Source organism: Palaemon carinicauda, chromosome 36 (genome assembly GCF_036898095.1).
Source record: "Palaemon carinicauda isolate YSFRI2023 chromosome 36, ASM3689809v2, whole genome shotgun sequence".
Lineage (NCBI taxonomy): Eukaryota > Metazoa > Arthropoda > Malacostraca > Decapoda > Palaemonidae > Palaemon > Palaemon carinicauda.
In genome coordinates this window covers 27,779,164-27,805,899 of record NC_090760.1, presented here as the reverse complement: position 1 = coordinate 27,805,899, position 26,736 = coordinate 27,779,164, and the positions used below count along the sequence as shown (strand labels likewise).

General features: G+C 40.2%; 1 protein-coding gene across 2 annotated transcripts in view; it reads left to right on the top strand.

Annotated features, from left to right (window-relative positions):
• The window catches only part of Smyd5 (SET and MYND domain containing, class 5), a 340,355-nt gene that overhangs the window by 225,313 nt on the left and 88,306 nt on the right, over positions 1-26,736 (top strand). For both annotated transcript variants that reach the window (XM_068360043.1, XM_068360042.1), the window contains one exon: positions 17,780-18,017. In XM_068360043.1, the coding sequence (XP_068216144.1) occupies positions 17,780-18,017 (238 nt within the window). The remainder of the gene's footprint in view (positions 1-17,779; positions 18,018-26,736) is intronic.

The window sequence follows — 26,736 nt, the reverse complement described above, 5'->3', positions numbered from 1 at the left end:
GGATAAGGAAAGTAATCGAATATGCTCTATATCCAGATCCTCCTCTGTCCAACCGACCCAGAGCTCATGATGTCAGAGGCATTGCAACGTCTCTGGCATTCAAGAAGAATTTTTTGTGGCACAGGTATTGCAAGCAGGCATGTGGAAGCGTCAGACGACCTTCACAGCCCACTACCTGAAAGACGTAACCCACAGGAGCATGGAAACCTTCTCCATTGGCCCTGTGGTGGCCGCACAACAAGTGATCTAATGCCTCAGGCTCCTTGATGGACAAGTAGCTGAGGGTTGAGGGCTGAAGTTACCCGGGTTAGTCTGGGGTGAATGAAAAGAATGTCTGGCTCCCTTCTTTCTTTCTCCTTCTCCCCCTCTGGGGAAACAGCTCCGCAAGACCGAAGCATAGCTGACCTCACCCCTCTGCAGGTAAGATTCATTTCCCTTGTGCATCCTGAGTATGAATAAATACTTTATGTCACCAATACCTCGTGAGGGAGGGTATTGGATATGTCTTAGAACTCGTGCTTATCCTCAAGTTCCTACATAAAGACAAGCCACGAGTCTCTCTCACACAAGCTTCTGCAGGTCGCTATCATTGAGTTATCTTGTAACAACTTGGATTTTAGCGAGGGTATGGTTCCAACTATTTAGGTCAAAGATCAATTAGAGGGAAACCCGATTCATGACCAAGGCCAGTTGGTAGAACTTACTCCCTCCTAAGAGTAAGTCGCCCTATAAATAGCGAAGGTTTGTATCTGTGTCGGAACAAATAACAAATTTGGAAATAATTTGTATTTTTCCTAACATACAAACCTGGAGCTATTTAGACAAATTTGCCCGCCACCCTGTCCCCGTAGAAGTCCTGCCAGAAAGCAAAAGTGGTTACCCAACCGACAGGTGTGAGTGAGCGGGGTAGCCAGTCTACCCCAACCCCCTCCCGCTAACTAGCGAATGGGAGTAATTATCCCTCACTAAAATTGTCTTGGCTTGTTTTCAGCATTGCCAAAAGTAATACCCTGTAGATAGCTCCAGGTTTGTATGTTAGGAAAAATACAAATTATTTCCAAATTTGTTATTTTTAATTGTTGTAATCAACATCCTACGCTAGCAAAATACAAATAGCTATAAACTAGTTATGAAATGTAATATTATTATGGAGTTCTTACCTTTGAGATAGACAGTAGCAACTAACGGTGGTGTATGCGGAGGAGGAGGAGGGAGAGATTACAGAGAGGAGAGAGACTTGATGGCAATACGTTCGGTACACAACACTTTTGTAACACTACGTAACATAACCTTAACTTTAAATTCAACTTTAAATTTAACTAAAATGAAATTAGCTTACTGTACACACACTTAAAGTTAAAATGTTAATCTTACGTTACACTAAACTTCATTCTACATTTTGTTTTCGTTTTCATGTTTTTACTTTTCTTCTTCTTCTGGCTTGGCTCTTTTTGCCTCTCTTTCACCTGCACTTTTTGACGGCCTTTTTAAAAGGAACCTATCTAGGGATGTTTGCTTTTGTCTCCCCTTCAAAATGTTGTGAAAATGACGCACGCAAGTGTCGTCACAATAGGCTAACGCACGACCACTCTCCAGCTTGTCCGGGTGCCTCTTTTCCATAAAATTAGAAAACTCCTGCCACTTCGCTAACATGTCTTTGATTTCTGCCGTAGAAAGGCAGCCCTCGTTTTCCACATCCTCCTCGCTAGTGAGCTCCTGCAACACCTCCTAATGTTGCATCTCCTGGCACTCGATCAATTCCTGTGTCGTGAGCTCTTCCTGATGCTCCTCGACAAGGTCGTTCACGTCTTCTTCATCTACCTCTAGCCCCATGGACTTTCCAAGAGACACAATTTCATCCATCACAACAGGTTTGGGGTCATCAAGGTCTGTCGTATCGAACCCTTCAAAGTCCTTCTCAGCGACGAAAGCTTGCCACAATTGCTTTCACGCTGAATTAAGAGTTTGTCTTTTGACACCCTGCCATGGATCGTCAATAATTTTCAAGCAATGTGCGATGTTGAAATGTTCCTTCCAAAATTCCAGAAGGGTGAGATTGGTGTTGTCTGTGACATCGAAGCATTTTTTGAATAAATACTTCGTTTACAGTTTTTTGAAGTTAGAAATAACTTGTTGGTCCATGGGCTGGAGGAGTGGCGTGGTGTTGGGCGGGAATTAAAGGACCTTGATGAACCTGAATTCATCCAAAATGTCCTCTTCGAGACCAGGAGGGTGACCAGGGGCATTGTCGAGGACCAGGAGACATTTCAATGGCAGGTTTTTCTCCGCCAAATATTTTTTGACTGCCGGACCAAAGCACAGATTAACCCATTCTGTGAAGAAATGCTGGGTAACCCAAGCCTTAGCATTAGCGTGCCACATCACTTGCAGTTTTTCTTTCATGATCCTTTGGCTCTTGAAAGCACGTGGGTTTTCAGTGTGGCACACCAGTAGTGGCTTGACCTTACAGTCACCGGTGGCATTAGGACACAAGGCTAGAGTTAACCTGTCCTTCATGGGTTTATGACCCGGTAGTCTCTTCTCCTCTGCCGTGATGAAAGTTCTACTGGGCATTTTCTTCCAAAGAGGTCCAGTTTCATTGCAGTTGAAGACTTGTTCGGGGATGAAGCCATGTCGCGCGATAATCGAGGCAAAGGATGTGACGAAGTCCGGGGCGGCTTTCATGTTAGAACTTGATGCTTCCCTATGCCTCACAACTGAGTGTATCCCAGTCCGTTTCTTGAAATTATCCAGCCAGCTACGACTGGCTTTGAAGGTTTCCGCTGGTGTTGAAGTCTCCCCTTTCTCGGCTGCTTGCTTCCCTTTCAAGTCATCTACTGGCCTTCTCACATATGATCGTCTCGGTCATGCTATCTCCCGCCAACTGTTTCTCCTTTATCCAGATTAAAAGAAGCCTCTCCATATCGTCGAGAATATCACTACGCAGCTTGGAAAGGATGGTTACTCCTTTGGAAGGCTTGGTGCTCTTTAAAGCATCATTCTGCTTTAGGATGGTACATATAGTCGATGTACAGTACTCCTCTCTTATTGGCGCGCCAGCTCAGTCACGCTTACGCCACTCATGTTTTCTTCCTGCTTTATCTCCATTGTCGTCATACGCATTTTCTTTTCACTACCCTTGTTTGCACTTGCTTACTTTGGACCCATAGTTAATTTAATTTATTTATTCACTGATTCACGTAAAAAACACGTAAAAAAACAAAACAATACGGCCGATGCTCGGAGAGAACTTTACACGACGGAGATCCGACGCGAAAGACCGAGCGATGCTGTCCTGGTGAGCAGCCTCTCGCACACGCGGCCACCTGGCAGCTGCATAGAGAACTATTGTACCTCGTATCTCAAATTTTTCCTCGTATCTCAGGATAGAAATTTGCTCGGAACTCTCCTCATATCTCAATTTTCTGGTATGTTGGGACGCTCATATCTCAGGGTATTGCTGTAGTAGGAAAGGAGCTGCAACTAGGCTTAATCACATTTCCAACATGCGTATCCCAGTTTCTAATTTTAAAAGTAGTTATAGGTTTTATTGTAGAGATCACTGGCAGTCCTAATTGTCGAATTTAAATAGTAATTTTAAATTAAAGTCAATTAGGCCTTCTGTCCAACCATGGTCACATTTCCAGGTGGACATAAGATCTAATATTGTTTTAACTCGGTTACAAATTATACTCATAGGTATCTGATGGCAAGTGGGGCAGATAGGCATGCTCCTCACTGATCTGCTTGCTAAGTAGAAGCAATCATTGAATATATTTTTGTGTCCTCTCCTGTTTTTAGATGTCAATGTAGAAATAATCTTTTAGTCAATACAGTATGTCCCTTGGGAAAAATTTTAAATGAGAGTGCTCCAATGGAGCAAGTTGTACAGTTTTTAAAAGATGTTGATATTTTTTTATGGGTTATAGTTTTATGGTTTTATTGTTTTTGAATTTTGATGTATAGATATAATTTGATATATTTTACTATATTTTACTTTTATTTACAGTACTGCATATATTTATAGTTTATACTAAAAGATGTTTAAGCGTTGAATGGCCATGCGACTCAGGCGCTTGGCTTTTGGCCAAAAATTTCACAAATGAATCAAACCTACATTGTTGTCCAGTCTCTCTTCCCTTTTTTGCTGTCTAGAAGAGATACCATTGCTGGGATTGGAGATTTAAAAAAAAAGACAATTGTGGGAGCTGTGGTGGTCATGACAATTGCATAATAATGTTTGTACCAAAAGAGCATCAGTTCTGTAATGCCATATTGGTATGTGGAACTATCTTGTGCAGAAAATTGGCCTTTGTATTCCAGGGGTGGGCTGGTTATTTTAGAGATAGGATTCTCAACATTTTGTCCCATTTGCCTACCATTATGATTAAAGTAAGGATGATTGTATTCTTGAAATACTCTTAAGTCCCTTCTAGCTGGTTTGGCTTACACTTGAGTCACTCTAATCATAGTGGTACCATCCCATCCAGGTAAGGTAGAGAGTGGACACTTGGGAGTCGAATCTTGTGTCACTGGTTAAGGAATTATTTCCATGAAAAGCTTATCGAGTCTCTTTAGGATATCAGAGATAAAAATATTCTTTCTCAACTTATTTCTTTCCATGTTTTTTTATTATTTTTATTATTATTCCCTCCCCAAAATTATTTAATGAATGAAATTGATGTTTCTCAAACCCCGGGATTCAATGGCAAACTCAAGACACTATTGATGACCTCTGCTATTTTGAATAAGGAAAATTCTTATGACAACCTCGGCAATGCTTCTTTGTCCAATGTTATATCACTGGAACCTTTCGTTCCCTCTACACAACTACAAGAGGTATTGGAGGTAAAAATGAAAATATGAAAGTTCTATATTGCATATCCCACAATATGAATCATGAAATATACAACCTTTTAAAACTTTTATGGAAAATGCAATGAATGAAATAAAAACTTTCAAACACCAAAAAGAATTTTGAGTGTTATATTACTTTTCCTGACCCTTCCAATGCTAAAATTGGCTTCAATAAAGTCAAATTTAAAGAAGTCCCTGACATGTGTAGTTATGTGAATTTGTACAATATTCAAATATTCCAAGAACACTGATCTCTAAGGGGATAGAAAAGAATACTCAACAAATCATAGCCAAACCACTCTGGCTTGTTTCTTCCTACAATGAAAAGGTATCTCCACACCAGACTTTTAATCAAGCTAGGTTAGTAATTTATAGTAGAGATCTGTATGAATTCTCAGAAGAGAGCATGTTTCTTCAATGAAAAATTAAAAGAACCAAATGAAGTACAGGTCCCCAATTTTAGGAAATAAAATTAACAAACTGGTTGATATAGCAATAGAAATTATTGCCTTGAAACTATATTTTAATAAGATTTCTGCTAATTTTAGAAAAGTTATATTTTTGCCCAGATATTATCAATCCTCTTATGTCTAGTTTATCAGAAAATACTTCAATGCACAAGGTGTGGCAGAAGTTTAGAAATACTGATGGTTTTTTTATAGCAGACCTGCAAGAGGTGCATTAATGGATCACAAGGTTCATGATACACAGGAAATCTAAAATATTATTGGGCAAACTATTGAAAGTATAAACATTATTAGTAATCTGGTTGGACACTTTCAATTGATCAAAAGAAGGGAAGAAGCAATTTCATTGAATACTGACACTGGAAGATATCTATTAAAATGAAAGATTTACTGAAGAACGCTGGAATTTGCTTTATCAAATTGTAGTTCAATGGCTCCTGATAAAGATAAGTTAAATTTTGGTATTATAAGGCCTACCTATTAGAATTTTATAATCATCTTTGGACCAAACATCTATTTCCAAAGACATGGAAACATGCAATAATAATACCAACAGGTAAGCCAGGAAAAGATTCGTGTAATTGAAACTATTGCAGATCAATTTCATCTGGGTTGTTGTAGCCTGATTGGTAATGTCTCTGCCTGGTGTTTGCCAGACGGGGGTTCGAGTCCCGCTCAGACTCATTAGTGCCTTTAGTGTCTGCAACCTTACCATCCTTGTGAGCTAAGTTTGGGTGGTTTGGGGGAGCCTAAAGGTCTATCTGTCGAGTCATGAGGAGCCATTGCCTGGCCCTTCTTGGTCCTAGCTTGGGTGGAGAGGAGGCTTGGGTGCTGATCATATGATATATGGTCAGTCTCTAGGGCATTGTCCTGCTTGATAGGGCAATGTCTTTGTCTCTTGCTTCTGCCATTCATGAGCAACCTTTAAACCAGTACTGTTTGCAAATTACTGGAAATTATGGTAGATTGTAGACTGAATTGGTGTTTACGTCTTAACAACATTTATCAGCTTCACAATTTGACTCACAAAAATAGTCCATCTTGGACTCCCTTTCATACTTTGTGAATTATATATGCAGAGGTTCTGAATGAAATAAATCACAGTAGCCATATTTTTTTTATATTCAGAAGGCAAATGATACTACTTGAGGCATTCAGTACAAAAATCTTTACGTCACGATGGTTTTCGAGGACACTTTCCTATTTTAATTAGAAATGTTGTTGGTCAAAGAACATTACAAACTCGTATAGCGAATGCTTATTCTGAATCTTACAACCTTGAGTGTGGTGTGCCCCGAGGTAGTGTTTTACGTTGGACATTTATGGCATAGTTGCTCAAATGCCACAGGAGAGGACAGTAGCTTTATGTGGACGACTTTGCAATATGCTGCCCATCAAACAATCTATGTCACATACAAAGAATTCCAAATCACTTACTTTGAAACAATTTTCGTCACCTACAGAGAATTCTAAATAACCCCCTTTGAAAAATAAAAGTTTGAACTGTTTGTTGGTTTAAGAATTTCTGCAGAAAAATATTTATATAATCGTTTTAGTAGAATATTGAGTGGAAGCAAATCCAAGAAATACATCTCAACATTGTGTGACATTCAAATCCAATTCCAAGATAAGGTTAAGTTTTTTAGCCTAATATTCGATACATACCTTAATTGTAAAGCTCATGTAACTTACATGAAATTTAAATGTAATAATTCTCTCAACCTAATGATGAAGTTGCCTAATACAGTACAATATGGGGTCCAAAGATATTAACTTTACTGATAGTCTGTAAAGCATTAGTGTTATCAAGAATAGATTATGGTACCCCAATTTATGGATAATGATCAGAAGCTACTTTGAAGTCTTTAGATCCAATACACACTTGAGGTCTGAGACTTATGGATAATAATTGGAAGCTGCTTTGAAGTCTTTAGATCCAATACACACTTGAGGTCTGAGACTTATGGATAATAATTGGAAGGTGCTTTGAAGTCTTTAGATCCAATACACACTCGAGGTCCGAGACTTTAAAGTAGGGCCTGTACAGTAAGTTTTCTAATTATCTCTGTATCATGTGAAAGCAGAGAACCGGTCTTGTCCGTACATTTACATTTTGTAAAAATGCAAATGTATTATAAATCTTATTGGCCAATTCTCCGAGCAAGCTCTTTAACTTCGATGGTATATTTATAAACAATCATGAGCCACCATTCCAGATTGAAGAAAATAGGCTGTTACAGTCTACAAACCTCAGAAAAATAAAAAAAAGGTGAGAGCATATTTGGTTTATCAAGGAAATAAGCTATGTGTACTCCAAGTCACCTAAACAACATGCTTGGATCATATTCGAAGGAAAGTACTTCATTATACTGCATACTGATAGATCTGAATCTTCAATGGGTACCAACTGTGCTGCAGTGTCCTCAGACAAACTAAATCCTCTCTCATTATCTAGTGAACCATCACTATTTACATTTGAACTACCTGCAATTTCATTAGCAATTTACATCATTAAAACATTTAGAGATATGGTGCATCATATGTTTGCCATTTATACTAATTCAAAAAGTACCATAAAAGCCCTACAAGTTACACAAATTAGAACCAATTAGTATTAGAAATTAAAAAGCTCTTCAACAAATTCTATTCCCAAGGGGTAAATATTGAAATAAATTGGAATCCTGCTTGTGTTATGGTTATTGGTAATGAAAAGGTAGATGCTGCTGCTAAATCAGTAATAGATCTACCAAAAAAGTAATTAATCTACCCAGTAAAGATTAAATAACCATCATAAAATATTTCATAATATCATAATGGAAATGTTCAGGAATAGTAAATCTGATTATAATAAATTAGAATAAATACGATTGTTTCCTTCCGGGAATCTTCAGGACGTAAGTAATTTTAGCAAGGTTGCGTATTGGTAATAAAGAATTGACCCATGGATTTTTAATGAGCACATATTATGAGGCAGTTCCCAGATGCAGTGAGGGAGACAGTAGTTTATCTTACGATATATTTTTTTGTTACTATTTTTTTTAAATGAGATATTTGTTTTATTTAGTTAAGTTTGTCAGACACTACCTTATTCAGAGAGTTTCTCTATTTCTATGTTTTTAACATTCTTAAGAAGCATAGGTTTTATAGATAAGATTAAATGAAATTTATCATAGATTCTTATCTCTTAATTTATTTTTTATCTTATATTTACTATGTTTCTTTTTTATTAATTAGATTCTATATAAATAATATTTTTACCTCTCAAATTTCACTGGGCCAGCTTTGTAAGAGTTGAGCTTGACTCACTGGGCTAGCAAATCTCTTCCTTATTAATAATAATAATGGCTGCTGATGACTCATCAGGTAGATATATAGATTTTACCAACCTCCCCCCCCCTCCCCCATCCCTATTTCAGAAGGATGGTGAGGTTGCAGAAACTATTGGAAACCATCAAGCTTCATCAGATCTTGAACCCAGATCCAATAGATTGCAAGGCATGTATGATTCCATAGGCCTCTTGGTTCCGGTGTACCAGTCACTAAGAGTTACGACAATGCACAGCTCATTATTAGTGTTATTACTTGCTAAGCTACAACCCTAGTTGGAAAAGCAAGATGCTAAAAGCCCAAGGGCTCCATCAGGAAAAACAGCTCAGTGACGAAAGGAAATAAAATAAATAAATTGCAAGATAAGTAAAGAACAATTAAAATGAAATATTTAAGAACAGTAACAACATTAAAATAAATCTTTCATATATAAACTATTAAAACTTGAAAAAAAACAAGAGGGAGGAAGAGAAATAAGATAGAATGATACCATCAAGCAAGAGAACTACCTTAAGACAGCAGAAGACCATGGTACAGAGGCTATGGCACAACCAAAGACTAGAGAAAAATGGTTTGGTTTTTGGAGTGTCCTTCTCCTATTAGAGCTGCTTACCATAGCTAAACAGTCTCTTCTACCTTTATCACCAAAATCACAATCTCTGCATGGATTTGCAAGGTCATAAACCGAGTGTTGATTCCTGATCCTTCTCCACTGATGAGACACCCAGAGCTCATGACGTTAGGGGCGTTACTACATCCCTGGCGTTCAAGAAGAACTCTGTGACCCAGGTCCTAGAAGCGGGTGTGTGAAAGCGCCAAACGACCTTCACCGCCCCGTACCTGTAAGATGTGATGGCTGCAAAACAAGTGGTTTAGACACCTTAGGCTCCTTGATGACAAGAGGAAAATGGTGGAGGACGAGGTTACCCGGGATTAAGTCTGGGATTAATGATGAGAATGACTGGCTCTTTCTTTCACCTTCTCCTCTCTTGGGGAACAGCACCTACAGTACTCTGCAAGCTGGCCTCTTCTGTCTGCAGATAAAACCATTTCCGTTGTGTAACCTGGTATAGAAGTATATACTTGTTGCGTCCCTATACCTCATGGCGAGATGCTTTTGGGTAACGTATATGGTTAGTTTAAAGATTCCTTTTTCTAAGAAGTCTTACCTAGACCATTCACACTGCTAGTATCACACGATTACACAGATTGCTCAAGCCACTAAAGCGTGCTATTGCACATAGGATTTACTGAGGTGTCAGGGTTTTCTCCCCTCTACATGTGGAGCACAAAGGGGGAAAACCCCGGTCAAAAACCAGCCAGTTGGTTAGGACATCTTGGGGAAGGTCTTCCCTAATAAAGAGAAAAAGGGTTTGTACTGTATTTACTTTCAGAACAAATTAGAAATTTTGAATAAGATGTATTTTTCGTAATGATTCAAACCTTGAGCTCTTTATACAAATTTGACCTGCCATCACCTATCCCCTTGCTAGTCCTGCCTGCAATCATAAGTGACGAGACAACACTGGTGTGTGTGAGCAGGGTAGCTGGTACTACCCCTTGGCTAACTATCAGGGGGATAGTCACACCTCTCTAAAAGTCTCATGGCTAATCTTCGAGTTTTGTCGAAAGTATATTCCTCTAATAAAGAGCTCTAGGTTTGTATCGTTAGGACAAATACAAATTACCTAAATTTGTCATTTTTATTCTATTTTGATACCTTTGATTTTTTGTACAATGGCACCTTGGTATACATCCTTAATTGGTTTTATAACTTTGGATTTGTACCAATCAGGACTTATGCTAAACACATTTTCCCAATAAAAGTATATGGAAAATGAATAATAGGTATGAAAAATATTGTACATTGATGGAGTTGTATGAAATCATTTCAACTCTAATTAAAACTAAAATGCAGTAATATAGAAATTAATTAGATGAAATAAATGAAAATCTAATCGTACTTTTCCTTTTTGAAAGGAGTTGAATGCCTTTAAGGATGGTGGTGATGAATGGAAGGAAGAGGAAATATTGTTTGGAAGAATATCCTAACCCTTTTCCTTGTTGCTAAGCTTTTGTCACTAACTTTCTTAGGGCTAAAGATTAATTAATTCACAAAATATTTACTTGAAATTATAAGGAATCAAGTGAAGATTCACAGTGAGCAGTAGCTCAGCTTCTGCACTAAAAGAAACCAACTGGCATGTTGATGCTTGTAGTTTTTCAATATCAAACTTACCCGATGATCATATAGCTGCATCCCTGCTGCCCGACAGAAAAAATCTACGGGCGGAATACGCCAGCGATCGCTATACAGGTGGGGGTGTACATCAACAGCGCCATCTGTCAAGTAGGTACTCAAGTACTCGATGTCAACATAGAACCAATTTTCCCTCTGTCGTGCCACAGGCAAGACCTACTAAATACGCCGTCCCTAACTGGATTTGTTTTCACAACGAATTGGTGAAGTACACTATTCCAGTTTTGAGCTTTCGCTATGCAGGGGTTTTATCTTCATTTCAAAACTTGAACTCGTTTTGGATAGATTTAATTATGGCCGACCCTTCCCTTAGACGGAAGTGTTGGTGACGAAGAGAGTATGGACTCTCATTCACTTTTAAATGGCCGACCCTTCCCTTAGACGGAAGTGTGTTTAGGTTTTTGGTAATTTTGCTTAACAAGTTATAGATCTATTTATTTTATATCTCTCCGCCTTTATAGGCCTCTTCGATTAACTTTCCAATTATTATAAACTTATAAAAATTAATTTTTATGTTTGTTTATATGCGACCTTTCCTAATAGTAGGCGGTCCTTACTTGGAACCGAAGTTAATTAACATTGAGCCCGTCATTTCGTATTTACCTTTTAAGAATTTATACTTTTTTAATTTTAATGTTTTTGAAAGAATTTCTTTGATAATCTCGTACTGTTTTCAAAGATGAACTAACGTTTAGTTTAGTCTCCGCAGTTGTTGACGTTCAGAACGTTCAACATGCGCTCTATCGTTACGATAGAGAGAGAGTATTTCACGGTTTCACGTTGCAGTAAGAGTAAACCGATTCTAGCGTTTCGTTCATTCTTTCTTAGCTTAAATGGTTTAAATTCTAATAAAGGAACTTTTTATTTGGGAAACCTTTCAGTTTTTTCCTTTAGCAAATAATATGTTTTAACGATATATAATTGGGCTCTTCTCTCAGGTTCTAAGTCGAGAGAGAAGAGAGAGAGAGATAGAGACGGAGGGAGAGAGAGGAGAATAAACGTTTCGTTCAAGCGGGTAACGTTGTTCTCGTTTTTTTACTCTTCTCCCTAGTCGCTGTAGGGGAAGAAGGTAAAACGTTTCTAGAGTTTTATTCTTGTTCCCAGGCTTTATGCGGTGAGAGATTTTAAACGTAGTTTATTTGATCTAGTGTTTAGTCTCTTTTCCAGCCACTCAATTCTTTATCTTTAATTATGTTTTTCTGTTTTCGCAATTACTACCTTTTAATGAAGGATAGGATTGCGTGTTTCAGGTAGAAATCAGTTAAAGTTTCGATTTCAGTGAAATAGTGCAAACAGAAAATCAAAAGTGATAAAGTGATATGCGCAAAGTGTTACAGTGTTGCGTTCGAGGGTTCGTCTGTTCGTGCCAGTTGTTCACCTAGTCCGGGACCTCTTACAAGCTCCCAAGCCCAGGGGAGAAGTAATGTCGAACGACTTATGGGTTCCACAGGCCTTGATCGACGAACAGACGTTTCCCTCGGTGGTTTCGGGTGTATCTACACACGTTGCCGACGTGATCGCCCCACCCACACAAAGACGAGAGAGCCCATTTATTCCTCGTCTGCGGAAGAGGTTTCTCGCAGAAACCATGGACCAAATCTTGCAGCTTTTTAGTGCAAGTCGGTCCCTTCCGCGCAAGTCCAACGGCCTAGGTGTAGCCACTGGGTCAGTTCGGACTCGCTGCAGTCATCCGACGACTGCACACCTCCCAAGAGAGGCAAGGTGGTACCGCAACAGGCAGTAACTCCGTCTGTTGCCGCACCAGCTGTTTTAGACCCTCAGTCACAACGGACAGTAGCTCCGTTTGTTGCCGTCTTTTATAGACCCTAGTGGTCCATGCTGCAGACTATGCAATCTCAGCTTGCTTCCTTCATGCAGGAGTATCGTGCTGAGAAGGTTGACACTGCACCTGTTAACCTACAACCTGCCACGGTTGTGCGCTCAGCAGATACTGCGGCTGCCTGCTCCCACACTCCACCTGTGAGAGCTCCACCACCGATGCGCAGTCGACCCTGCCAGACGCATGTTCATGCTGCACCCTCCGTTGACATGCGTGAGCTACCGCATCAGCAGTGGGAAGGTGCTGTAAAGCTGCCGTGTTTTGACGCAATGCGGCATGCTCCGCAACCCACGGCAGTCCCTCCCACGCTCCAGCACTCCGCTTTTGTTGTTGCCAGCTCCCACACTCCAACTACGGAGAAGGTTGACGATGCACCCGTTGGCCTACAGCCTGCCACGGTTGTGCGCCCAGCATGGCTGCCTGCTCCCACACTCTTGTTGTGAGAGCTCCTCCACCCATGCGCAGTCGAGCCTGCCAGACGCATGCTGACTCCCTCAGACACACGGAGCACTCCGTTGCCGTGCGTGAGCTACCACAAGCTGCCGTGTTTTGACACGGTGTGTCAGCCTCCGCAACCCACTGTGGTTACCGCCACTCGCCCGCAGCAGACTAGTCAGTCAGGAGTTGAGGCTTCCCCACACAGCTTTGGTTGTTGCCAGCTCACAGACTGTCAAGCAGTTACATGACTTTGCCTTCTGGTCTGCTACTATGCACCAGTGCTGTATGTCCTCACGCACCTGTTGTGGTTGACAGTTCAGTTTTTGACAGTTCACAGACTGTCAACCAGTTACATAACGTTGCCTTCTGGTCTGCTGCTTATGCACCAGTGATTCCCTCACTGAGATAACCTAGCTTTTCTCGGACATGGTTCCTGTAGATGAGAAAGTGCTGTTCTCCCTCCTTCTGATATTCCCTTGAGGACTCTGTCATTTTGAGAGGAGCCTTAAGCTGCTTAGCCTCCTATGGACTTTATTAAAGCATAACATGCTTCCAGGGATGGTAAATGGTTCCGCTTCAGTCGCTAATCCCGTCTGTTGCCACACCTGCTCCCATAGACCCTAATGGGCTTTGTTGCAAGACATGCAGTCCAAGCTTAGTCCTTGTTAGAGGATTTTTTACGGAGAAGAACCTTCTAGCCAACAACCTTCCTACCGGTTGGTTGTACGCCCTGTTGACGCTGAGGTATCCTACTCACGTCCGCCAGTTGAGATGGTTCCTCCACCGGTGCGACCCAGTGTGGGTTGCCAGTCGCACGTTGACGTTAAGCGACTCTCGGAGGTGGTTGTGGACGTTCAGTGTGTCACTAGGAAGACGTTCAACAACCAGCAGAGGTGACTTGTTGTGACGCAGTGCGGCAACCTCAGCAACCCGGTAGGGGGTTGTCTGCACAACCCAGACAGTCTAGACAGTTTCGGGTTGTCGCTGTACTTCCTCGCGTCCCCATGGTTGACAGTTCACAGACTGTGCAGCAGTACCATGATCTTGTGTCCGGCTCCGTCACGCATCCACCAGTGCGACCGGATTCAGCGAGTCAGACGTTGCCCACTCCGTTGCCGTTTCCTCATCAGTTTCGGATGAGGAACCCTCTGATGGGGACATGGCTGAACAAGACGATCATCCCCCAGCCATGCTATCCATCCAGAAGATGCTGAAGAAGGAACACGGCCCTGTCAGGCTGTGGATGAGTCTGGTTAGGACACTGTCATCCGTGGTTCAATTGGTGTCTCTTGGAAGACTACACCTCCGTCCTCTTCGGTATCATCTAGCTCTTCACTGGAAAAGGACAAGACGCTAGAAGCGGTCTCGATCCCGGTTTCCGGAAAGATAGTCTGGTCTGACTTGATGAAAGGACTTTATCAACCTTTGAAAGGGTCTTCCCCTGACTGTTCAGACTCCCAACCACGTTCTCTTCTCAGACGCATCGGACGTAGGCTGGGGTGCGTCCTTAGGCGGTAGGGAATGCTCGGGATTATGGAACTCGAGTCAAAGGACAATGCATTTCAACTGCAAGAAGCTTCTGGCAGTACGTCTGACCTGGAAAAGCTTCAGGTCTCTCCTTCAAGGCAAAGTGGTGGAGGTGAACACGGTCAACTCCGTGCTTTGATGTACATCTCCTAGCAAGGAGGGACCTACTCTCTGACATGATACGAGTTCGCAAGTGACCTCCTCTCCTGTTCAACAGGTCTAGACTTTTCACTAGTAATGAGTTTCATCCAAGGCAACTTGAATGTCTTAGCAGATTGTCTCAGTAGGAAGGGACAATAATTCCAACACATTGGACCCTCCACAAGGATGTATGCAAGAGACTTTGGGTCACCTGGGGCCAGCCAACCATAGATCTCTTCGCAACCTCGATGTCCAAGAGGCTCTCAATACTTTGCTCACCTATCCCGGACCCAGCAGTAGTTCTTATAGATGCCTTTCTACTAAATTGGTCTCATCTAGATCTATATGCATTCCCTCCGTTCTAGATTGTCAACAAGGTACTGCAGAAGTTCGCCTCTCACGAAGGGACAAAGTTGACTCTAGTTGCTTCCCTCTGGCCCGCGAGAGAATAACTTACCGAGGTACTTCGATGGCTAGTAGACGTTCCCAGATCACTTCCCCTAAGGGTGGACCTGCTACGTCTGCCACGCGTAAAGAAGGTACTCCAAGGCCTCCATGCTCTTCGTCTGACTGCCTTCAGAATATCGAAAGACTCTCGAGAACTAGAGGTTTTTCGAAGGAGGCAACCAGAGCTATTGCTAGAGCAAGGAGAACATCCACCCTTAGAGTCTACCAATCGAAGTGGGAAATCTTCCGAAACTGGTGCAAGTCAGTATCCATATCCTCGACCAGTACCTCTGTAACTCAAATAGCTGACTTCCTCTTATATCTGAGGAAAGAGCGATCTCTTTCAGCTCCCACTATCAAGGGTTACAGAAGCATGTTGGCATCAGTCTTCCGTCACAGAGGCTTAGATCTTTCCAACAATAAAGATCTACAGGACCTCCTTAAGTCTTTTGAGACCACGAAGGAGCGTCGTTTGGTTACACCTGGTTGGAATTTAGACGTGGTTCTAAGATTCCTTATGTCAGACAGGTTCGAACCACTTCAATCAGCCTCCCTGAAAGATCTCACCTTTAAGACTCTTTTCCTGATATGCTTAACCACAGCTAAAAGAGTCAGTGAGATTCATGCCTTCAGCAAGAACATCGGATTCTCATCCGAAACGGCTACATGTTCTACATCTTGGTTTTCTAGCCAAACACGAGCTGCCTTCTCGGCCTTGACCAATATCGTTCGATATTCCAAACTTATCGTATGGTTGGAAATGAACTAGAAAGAGTATTATGTCCTGTAAGAGCTCTTAAGTTCTATTTTAAACCTTTACGAGGCCCGTCTGAAGCTTTATGGTGTTCAGTTAAGAATCCATCTTTGCCTATGTCAGAGAATTCTTTTTCCTATTTTATCAGACTGTTAATACGAGAAGCTCATTCCCTTCTGAATGAGGAAGACCAAGCTTGGCTGAAGGTAAGGACACACGAAGTTAGTGCTGTCACAACTTCCGTGGCCTTTAAACTAATAGATCTCTGCAAAATATATTCGACGCAACCTTTTGGAAAAGCAAATCAGTGTTCGCGTCTTTTATCTTAAGAATGTCCAGTCTCTTTACGAGAACTGCTACACTCTGGGACCATTCGTAGCAACGAGTGCAGTAGTGGTGGGGGCTCCACCACTACAATTCCCTAATTCCAGAACCTTTTTAATCTTTCTCTTGAAATATTTTTGGGTTGTCCGGAAGGCTAAGAAGCCTTTCGCATCCTACTTGATTTGGCGGGTGGTCAAAATCATTTCTTGAGAAGCGCCTAGATTAGAGGTTTTGATGAGGACCTTTAGTATGGGTTGCAACCCTTGATACTTCAGCTCCTAGGAGTCGCTCAGCATCCTATGAGGATCGCGAGGCTCAGTAAGGAAGACGTACTTAAAAAGGCAGAGTAATTGTTCAAGTCGTCTTCCTTACCAGGTACTTATTTATTTTATGCTTGTTATTTTGAATAACTGCTAAAATGAAATACGGAATACTTAGCTCATAATGTCAACTTGTAATGCTGGTCTCTACCCACCCCCCTGGGTGTGAATCAGCTATATGATCATCGGGTAAGTTTGATATTGAAAAATGTTATTTTCCTTAGTAAAATAAATTTTTGAATATACTTACCCGATGATCATAAATTAAAGGACCCACCCTTCCTCCCCAATAGAGAACCAGTGGGACAGAGGAGAAAATTGGTTCTATGTTGACATCGAGTACTTGAGTACCTACTTGACAGATGGCGCTGTTGATGTACACCCCCACCTGTATAGCGATCGCTGGCGTATTCCGCCCGTAGATTTTTTCTGTCGGGCAGCAGGGATGCAGCTATATGATCATCGGGTAAGTATATTCAAAAATTTATTTTACTAAGGAAAATAACATTTTTTTTTTTTTTAAGCAACTGTGAAAAAGGATAAGTTGTTGCATAGTGACTCATTTGGACATATACAAGTTCTAGCACATGAGTCATATTCAAAACAAAATACATATACAATGACATTTTTTTTTGCATCTGAAAAAAACATATGCTGCATAGGAATTATTTCAAAGATACACATGCTGAGGTACCATTGTATTGAAAATGTTACCATGAACATCATTCACTTTTTTAAATTGCCAAATCAACTAAATACAGTAAGAAAGGGTTTTACTTGCTTTTAGTACAGTATATGGGGCAAAGCAATTCATGGTGTGATCATCTGTTTAATGAAATGAGAATGGATGTATTGCATTGCTCAAGCAGATGCTTACAGTGGTAATGAATATAATACCCACCACTTGTTGTATAGTGCACACTAGAATTATCAAAGCAACCACACATTTAACTGTGACATACAGAATAAGTTAGTTGATTTTTTCAGTAGTAATGAATATTGCATGATTTACCAATCATTATTGGTTGTGATATGGTATAGAAAGAATTTAAATTAATTTTAGGTTCTTGTTTTCAGACAAATGCATTATCCACCAGAAACAGCTTGCATCATGCTCCTTGCCAGAATAATTGCAACTGTAAGGCAGGCAACTGACAAAGAAGGTGCCATTGCCCTTTTCATGCAGTTTTGTCATCGTACTGTAAATGAGGAGGAGGAGATAGCACACAAATTGCTTGGTGCAGAATTCAATGACCAGTTAGAAACTCTGCGGAGCATTATGGAGAAAGCGTTATGGGCACCTGAGGTCCAGCATGTAAGCTCCCCCAGGATTTTGTTTACAGTTGGTATTTATATTGTACACACATGAAATAGATAAAGCATATAATTAGTTAACTTTATAAGGGATATGGAGTGTATAAGTCTTGTTTATGAGTAAGAGAAGCATCGCAGAATTTAAAAGAAAATTGATATTTAAATATGTAAATGAAAAATGAGTACCAAGTTCTTGATGTTTATTTTGCATTTGAAAATGTCTGCAATTGGTCTTCTTAATGTGAAGCTATTGAGACACCCTTGTCTCTCATGTTAGTAGTCAGAAACTATTATAAAAAAAAAGAATTCTGTCAAACTAAAGAAATTATATCTCTTAGCGTGTTCACTATCATAAATGTAACTTATAATTGAAATGCAGTTTGAAGTGTGCAATGAATTGTTTTCTATTTTTTATAATTATCTATCATTAAAAACAATTTTTTAATGATCGAAATAATCAGAATAATAATAATGAAAATAATGGAATAGTACAGTAGTATTAATTCAGTCTTTTGTTTTGTTTTAATTTGTTTTGTGTTTATGTACGATTGATGACTGAACTTATTGCCAATCTTTTCCAAACTATTATTTTTCTGAAACCCCCTGATGTTCATAACTTTTCTCTTGAAATCAGGTTTTTTATCGCAGTTAACCCTAAAATTAAAAATATTCATTTTTATTTCCTTTCAGTAGGCTAAGGCCTCCGGTATGGAATTAAGACAGTCTAACGGTTAATCGTAATAACCGGAAGAAGGGAGTGGCGAAGAATAGAGGGTTAGGGATGAATGCAAAGAGGGTTCTGTATGAAAAAGGGATTATACCAACTATAATTGGAGTTGTCGGGAATGCAAGTGACCGACAGAAATTAAATATGCTTGAGATTAAGTGTCTGAGGCGTATGGCTGGTGTATCTCAATTGGATATGATAAGGAATGAAATAGTGAAGGTGAGAATGACTGTGAGAAATGAATTAGCATCTAGAGTGGACATGAATGCATTGAGGGGGTTTAGCCATATAGAGATGATAGAAGAAGGTGATGAATGCAAGACTTGATGGGAAAAGTACAAGAGAAAGGCCAAGGTTTTGGTGGATGGCTGGAGTGAAGAAAGCTCTTAAGTGAAAAGAGAAAAGATGTGATAGAGGCAAAAGAGAGATTCAGGAAAAAAACCCAGAGATCTCTAGCTAGTTGATTAAAGTGGAGATGATGAGGATAATGACTCCAGCTATTAACAAGCTTCATAGGTTTTCACTGATCTTGTTTCATTTGTTAAATATAAGAACAGTGTCTTTGGACAAAGGCAAAGATTCTAGCCTAACCTACATTGTTTTGAACCACAGGCTAACTCCTCAAGTTTTGCCAAACAGTTCTAGTTCACCAGTCGGCAAGGGTTTTAGTGGTGCAGTGTCTGACAGTGTCGACCTCTACATGATTCATGCCTTCTCATAATACTTCAGGTTGTTCTATTGCGAAACCTTCATATTTCCATGGTTTAGTTCTGTTTATGAAAACTGTATTCCAAGATGGAAGGTTTCTTTGCTGTTTATGACCACTGGATTTCAAGATAGAAGGTTAAGTGCTATTTATAACCACTGAATTCCAAGATAGGTTCAGTGCTTTTTATGACCACTGGATTCCAAGATAGAAGGTTTAGTGCTGTTTATGACCACTGAATTCCAAGATAGAAGGTTCAGTGCTGTATGAATTGAATTGAATATGAAATTTAAGCCTTAAGCCAAGCACTGGGGCATCAAAGGCCACTCAGCGATATATAATGCATATTAATCAATCATACCCATACTCTCACAACATTTGGTATCATTTTAACCCATAAAACAAATCACACAAAATAAGAAGAAATTAAAAAGATTGAAGAAATAAATTAATAAAATCAATTAAAGCTAGAGATATAATCCAATACTCTGTATAAAGTTTTTCAAGTTCAGGGTACGTATTACAATTTTCCCCCAATATATCCCTTGAAATTTAGTTTTGGAGTAAATGTGTCCTCCTCTGAAGATTAAAAACAGGACAGTCAACTAAAAGATCTTTAATATCTATTGTCACTTGACAGGTATTACAAAGAGGGGCTTGTCTCCCTTCCCCACTCTTCATTAAATAATTGTGGATTGCTTGTGTATGGCCAATACTTTTAGAATTACAAGATGTCCATTTATCCACCGAAGGGTGGATTTGTTTCAATTTTGTACAGGTGGTCAGTTCAGACCATTGAACCTGCCACTTATTCTTACAGTGAAAATGTATCTTACTTTTAAGGTCTTTGTAAGGAATACTTATGGTGGATGGGTTAAGTAGCCCTGAAGCCTTCTTAGCTGCCTTATTTACACGTTCATTTCCACTCACCCCAACGTGGGCAGGGACCCAAGAAAAGTGAACACTGATATTCTTCCTAGACTGCAGAAGTACTAACCAGTCCTGCACCTCTAGTACTAGATGATGGGCGGGCATAATTTGTTCAATTGAGGGAAACACCATTGGAATCTGTAACAGAAAACAGGAAAACAATCTTTGTTGCATTTAATCAATAGCAAACTGCCGCCAATGTCAGTACGATAATTTACGATAATTCTAAACTGTTACGGCGGATAATTGTCTATTCCATATCCAAAATACTTTTCCTAACTTCAGTTATAAGTCAGTTTGGTAACATATCAACTATACTCACCTCAATTCGGAAACCATATGCAAAAAAAGATAAGAGTATACTAGACTGGTTTTAAAGTCATCAAACAATTATGTTACCGCTATAACGTTCAATGTGACAGAGATGGTGCGAGATTGGAGGAAGTGAGGATAATATGAATCCTGTTTGATTTTTAATAACAAATTAATACATTTAACCCTCTGCTATAGCGTTTTGTTACTATCGTGCATACTTAGAAAGCTGCGCAAATACCTTTATCATGCCCAAAATGACTGCTATAGCGCACCTTGGTTGATCAAGAAATGAAAATATTGCCGGCATCTTCAGTGAGTATTTAAATGAAACTTTGTGAAGAAACAAAAGATTTCATTTGTGTGAGAGAAGGAGAGAGAGAGATGATAATGATAGCTTCAAATGTACTAAATGAAAAATATGAAAGGTTATAACACATTGGTGCTTAGATGATATTAACTGTATAGATATTTTGAATAAGTTAAGAAATAGTATAAACAATACTATGTTACTGTATTCGTAAATGCATACTCTTGAGAGCGGCGGCAACTAGACATCAGGTGATCTGATCACACACAAAAGTAAACCAAAAAGAAGTCCGCAATACTCGATTGTTAAAATTCATCCAAAATTTAAAACAAAAGTACATAAATGTTATCTTAAAGCACAGTTAACTAATTAAATGATAACAATTTTCTAGAATGCAATGATGTATCCTAAAAAAATAGTGGTCTGCTGACGAAATCGGATGGCATGTTTTAAGCTATGCTTGGAAATGGATTTATCTTCATCACCATCATCTCCTACACCTTTTGACGCAGAGGGCCTCGGTTAGATTTCGCCAGTCGTCTCTTATCTTTTTTTGTATTGTATTTAATTGAAACTTTGTAAGGAAACAAAGATTTTTGTTTCCTCTATATATAGGTATTGTATAGCACCTGAGAGAGAGAGAGAGAGTCTCTCTCTCTCTCTCTCTCTCTCTCTCTCTCTCTCTCTCTCTCTCTCTCTCTCTCTCTCTCTCTCTCTCTCTCTCTCTCTCTCACACAAAAGGTTGCAAAGAAAATGTCTGGATACCTGGATAGATCTTTGGTTTCGGCCAATTCAGGCTAAGTGGACTATAAGTTGGTATCATAGGAGGAATATCCCTCCCCTCGATACTACTATGCCAGCATTATGGGCATTACTTGGTTCCTTCAGGAAAGGCTTTTCTTGGTCCTGGCATGGAAAGTCACCGCTAGTCCTTGAGCCTCGCCTTCATACCGGAAGGATTTAACCTTTCTCCACATCGGCATTGCCCCCCTTACAGAGTTTTGAGCCGACAGACCCTTAGTAGGAAAGGAGACCTCGTTCCAGGACCCCAAGGAGCAGAGGGCTGAGCTCCTGACCTTGATGACAGGTCTCTCGCTCATGTTGGCTTCTGCCAAGAGTGTCGGCAAACCCCATGGGACACACCTAACATCTCTCATTCACTACGATGGGACAAGTGATGCTTGACATAGTTTCTGGCAGCTCAGATCCCAGAATCTGAACCCTTCGGTCTGGGAGTCCTTCGCAACATCATCAATGATCCAGATCAATGGTTACTATTGCCAAAGAGAAAATGGAGGACCTTCCTCAAGGAAACAATGAGAGCTCGCCCTGAGTGTCAGCACTTCATCAGCACAGGGAAGGTCAAGAGGAGGATCACAAAGAACACCATCTCTGCCTGGATTCACAAGATCATTGACTTTGCACTGAATCTAGATCCTCCTCTGACACTTCGACCCAGAACACACGACATCGGGGGCATTACTACGTCCCTGACGTTCAAACAAAACTACTCTGTGGTGCAGGTTTTACAAGCGGGCGTGTAAAAGTGTCAACTGAGCTTCACCATCCACTACCTGCCAGACATAACCCACAAGAGACTCGATACGTTCTCTCTAGGTCATATGGTGGCTGCACAACAGCTGGTTTAACACCTCAAGCTCCTTGATGGACGAGTAGTAGAAGGTTGAGGGCATAGGTTACTTGGTTTTAGTCTGAGTGAATGATTAAGAATGACTGGCTCTTTCTTATCTTCACCCTCCCCCCTCATGGAAATCAGCGCCCAGGATCCTCTGCAAAGTTGACTTCAACCAAGTGCAGGTAAACCATTGTTCCCTTGTATAACCTGGTATTGTGCCATACTACTACTATGTCCCCATACCCTGGCAAGGTGGTATTGGGAATGTTTTGTCGGTGACTTTGGACGATTCCTATGACTTGGAAGAATTCAAACCTTGATAGCCACATTGTTAGTATCACAAACACACAAGCTTGTGCAGGCTGCAGACCAGGCATAGCAAGATTTTAGGGAGGAGTAGGGTTTCCACCTATTATGTGCTAACACACACAAAAGGAAATCCCCGAGTAAAAGCCAAAAAGCCAGAATGGCAGGGACGTCCACCCTCTTAATGGGCGAGTCAACCACTATACATAGCATAGGTTTATATTCCAGTTACGGAACAAATGACAAATTTGGAAGTAATTTGTAATTTTCCTAACGATGCAAACCTATAGCTATTTATACAGATTTGCCCACCATTCCAGTCTCCCATGAAGTCCTACCTCCAAGCAAAGTGAAGTACAGTCACAGGTGTGCAAGTGAGAATGGTAGCTACTACCCCCACTCCCCGCTAACTAGCGGTATGGGTGGTTAACCTTCGCTAAAAGTTTAATGGTTCTTCTTTCAGCTCCGCCGAAAGTAATACCCCTATGAATAGCTACAGGTTTGTATTGTTAGGAAAAATACAAATTACTTCCAAATTTATCATATCGGCCCACTGAATAATTTTGTCAATGAAGAGTTGTAGTTTTCTCTCGCAGTAGTTGGGGAATTGATAATATTACTCCATTAGGTAAATGTGTTTGTGTTAGCTCTAGCCTAGCATCTCACTACTGCATAATATCCGTAACTCCCTTATTATCTAAAGTTTTTTAACATCATTTGGCAAAGCATTTGAATAGGCCTTACAATTTTCAAGGCTGTACAGAATTCCCTTCGTTGTGGTCAGGATTAATTGATTGAATAAAAATTCTCTGCCATCCTAACATTGAAGGTCATTGACGCCGATATTTTTTGTTGTAAAGAATAACAGAGTATCCAATTTAAAACCATAGAAGCAAAGATGTCCTTATAAGATTTAAATAGTTTTCAGAAGACCTGCTACAGAAATAAATCTAAAAATTCCGCTGGCATAGTACAATACATCCTGCCGAAGAATCTTGGCAAGGATGAACCTGCCATCCTCACCTCGAGCCTCAAATAGATATCTATTTCTTCCTGTTTTATAGCTGGGGCATTCGGTCAACATTGGGCTCACTGTCAAAGGTACTAGTTAGCAGAAATTCATGGCAACTGAGTGCGACCAATGCAAAGTCGACAAAGAGTAGTCTCCCAGTTTGGGGCCATGGTGTTATATTGTGCTTCCAAGGGGATATAACATTCTTATTTACTTACTTTACTTTGATGGCTGCTCTTCCAGTCCCATACAGCAGGGGAACCCCACTCTCTACAGGACCTCCACTGTTGTTTTACCTTGTTTGTTCACAGTATTTATCTTTTCAGATCTCGAATTGTTCATTTACTGTTAAATCGTCATTGTAAAAAGACTCATGAAATAAGAAAGTCTTCTGTTTCCCCTTGAAAGCCTTAATGTCTTCAATCATTCAAATGTTTCGTGGGAGCCTATTATATAGTCTTGGGGTCGTATATTTAAAGGCTCTTGAGCCCAAAGTGGACATAAAACTAGGTTCCAACAGTTTGAAGCCATGTGTAACTATTCTCGTGTCGACACGATTTGTTGACTGCGCAATTTGTAGCAATTCTCCTAAGTATTTTGGACGCCTGGTTCTGATAACTTGGTGGGTTATTGTACATATTTTAAATTCATTTCTCGCTTTAATTGGCAGCCAGTGTAAATCGATTAGTATAGGGGTGATCCTTTCTCTAGGTGGGACACCTTTTATCAGTCTTGCTCCTCTGTTTATTATGTTTTGTAATTTCTTAAGTTGCACTTTTGGTAAATTGTAGTAGATAGAGTTGCAGTAGTCAATCCTGGTAATAACACAGTTCATCACAAGTTTCTTTACAGAATTTTCGTCCAGGTACTTTTTTTATAAACGCAATATTTCTTAGATGATAACCAGCACTTTTTATTACATTATGTATTTGGGATTTTAGAGAAAGGTTACAGTCAAGAAGTACACCTAGATCTTGAACTTTACTAGATAACGGCACCGATTCGTTATTTATGTTCATTTGTATATCACTTAAGTTTCTCACGCTGTTTTTCTTACCCACCACCATGAATTCAGTTTTGTTCTCATTTAATTTTAGTTGTTTAAATGTCATCCATTCTCCATCACTATCAAGGATTCGGTTTAGAGTTTCAGTAGTGTCATGTATATCATTTATACACACACACACACACATACCAAAGGCACTTCCCCCAATTTTGGGGGGTAGCCGACATCAACAAAGAAACAAAACAAAAAGGGGACCTCTACTCTCTACGTTCCTTCAGCCTAACCAGGGACTCAACCGAGTTCAGCTGGTACTGCTAGGGTGCCACAGCCCAACCTCCCACTTTATCCACCACAGATGAAGCTTCATAATGCTGAATCCCCTACTGCTGCTACCTCCGCGGTCATCTAAGGCACTGGAGGAAGCAGCAGGGAATACCAGAAATGCGACACAATCGCTCGCCATTCATTCCTATTTCTAGCACGCTCTCTTGCCTCTCTCACATCTATCCTCCTATCACCCAGAGCTTTCTTCACACCATCCATCCACCCAAACCTTGGCCTTCCTCTTGTACTTCTCCCATCAACTCTTGCATTCATCACCTTCTTTAGCAGACAGCCATTTTCCATTTTCTCAACATGGCCAAACCACCTCAACACATTCATATCCACTCTAGCGGCTAACTCATTTCTTACACCCGTTCTCTCCCTCACCACTTCGTTCCTAATCCTATCTACTCGAGATACACCAGCCATACTCCTTAGAAACTTCATCTCAAACACATTCAATTTTTGTCTCTCCATCACTTTCATTCCCCACAACTCCGATCCATGCATCACAGTTGGTACAATCACTTTCTCATATAGAACTCTCTTTACATTCATGCCCAACCCTCTATTTTTTACTACTCCCTTAACTGCCCCCAACCCTTTGCAACCTTTATGGAGAAGTAAAATTGTGTGTCATCTGCTAATAGTTTAAACTTCACGCCATGCCTTTGTAGCATTTTCGATAGACCAATAGTATAGATGTAGAATAAGATTGGGCCAAGTACATTCCCCTGGGGTACCCCTCTGTGTAAGGGTTCATATGATGAATAAGAGTTTCCAATTTGTACACAGTAATTTCTTCCAACCAAGTAGTCTTTTAGGTATTCAAAAGCTTGATCTTCAACGCCGATGGGCCGTAGATCATTTAGTAGCTGTTCATGCACAACTGTATCAAAAGCAGCACTGAGATCGAGCAATATTAAAATACCACATTTATTTTCATCCATCATTTCTAGCATATATACAACAGAGCAGATGGCTGTCTCCGTAGAGTATAGTTTTCTGTAAGCAGATTGGTTGTCAGGCAAAGCTTCTATTTCTTCTAAGTAGCTGACTAGTTTTTCAAGAATTACATATTCAAGCACTTTTGAGACAAAGGATAGATTCTAGTCAACATAAGCAATAGGCATATCCCTTCTCGTGTGCTAAGGTACCGATTGAAAGACATTCCATGGTTCAGTGATGATTGTAGACGTTCTTCATTAATTGGAGGAGGAGAAGGCCTATCATCTGTGGAAGGGTAACTGATCAGATTTGACTTGGAATAACTACTGTATACTCACCTTAGAGCTATTGCTCAGAGAGTTTATGCTTCAACTGAAAAGGAATACAATTAAACCATAAAAGAAACCCATTCTGATACAACCCTTGGACATAAGTGGTGGACTACTCCTAAATCTTCACTCTTTGATGTAGATGCAACAGTTGCCCCTTTACTTAAACCAGAT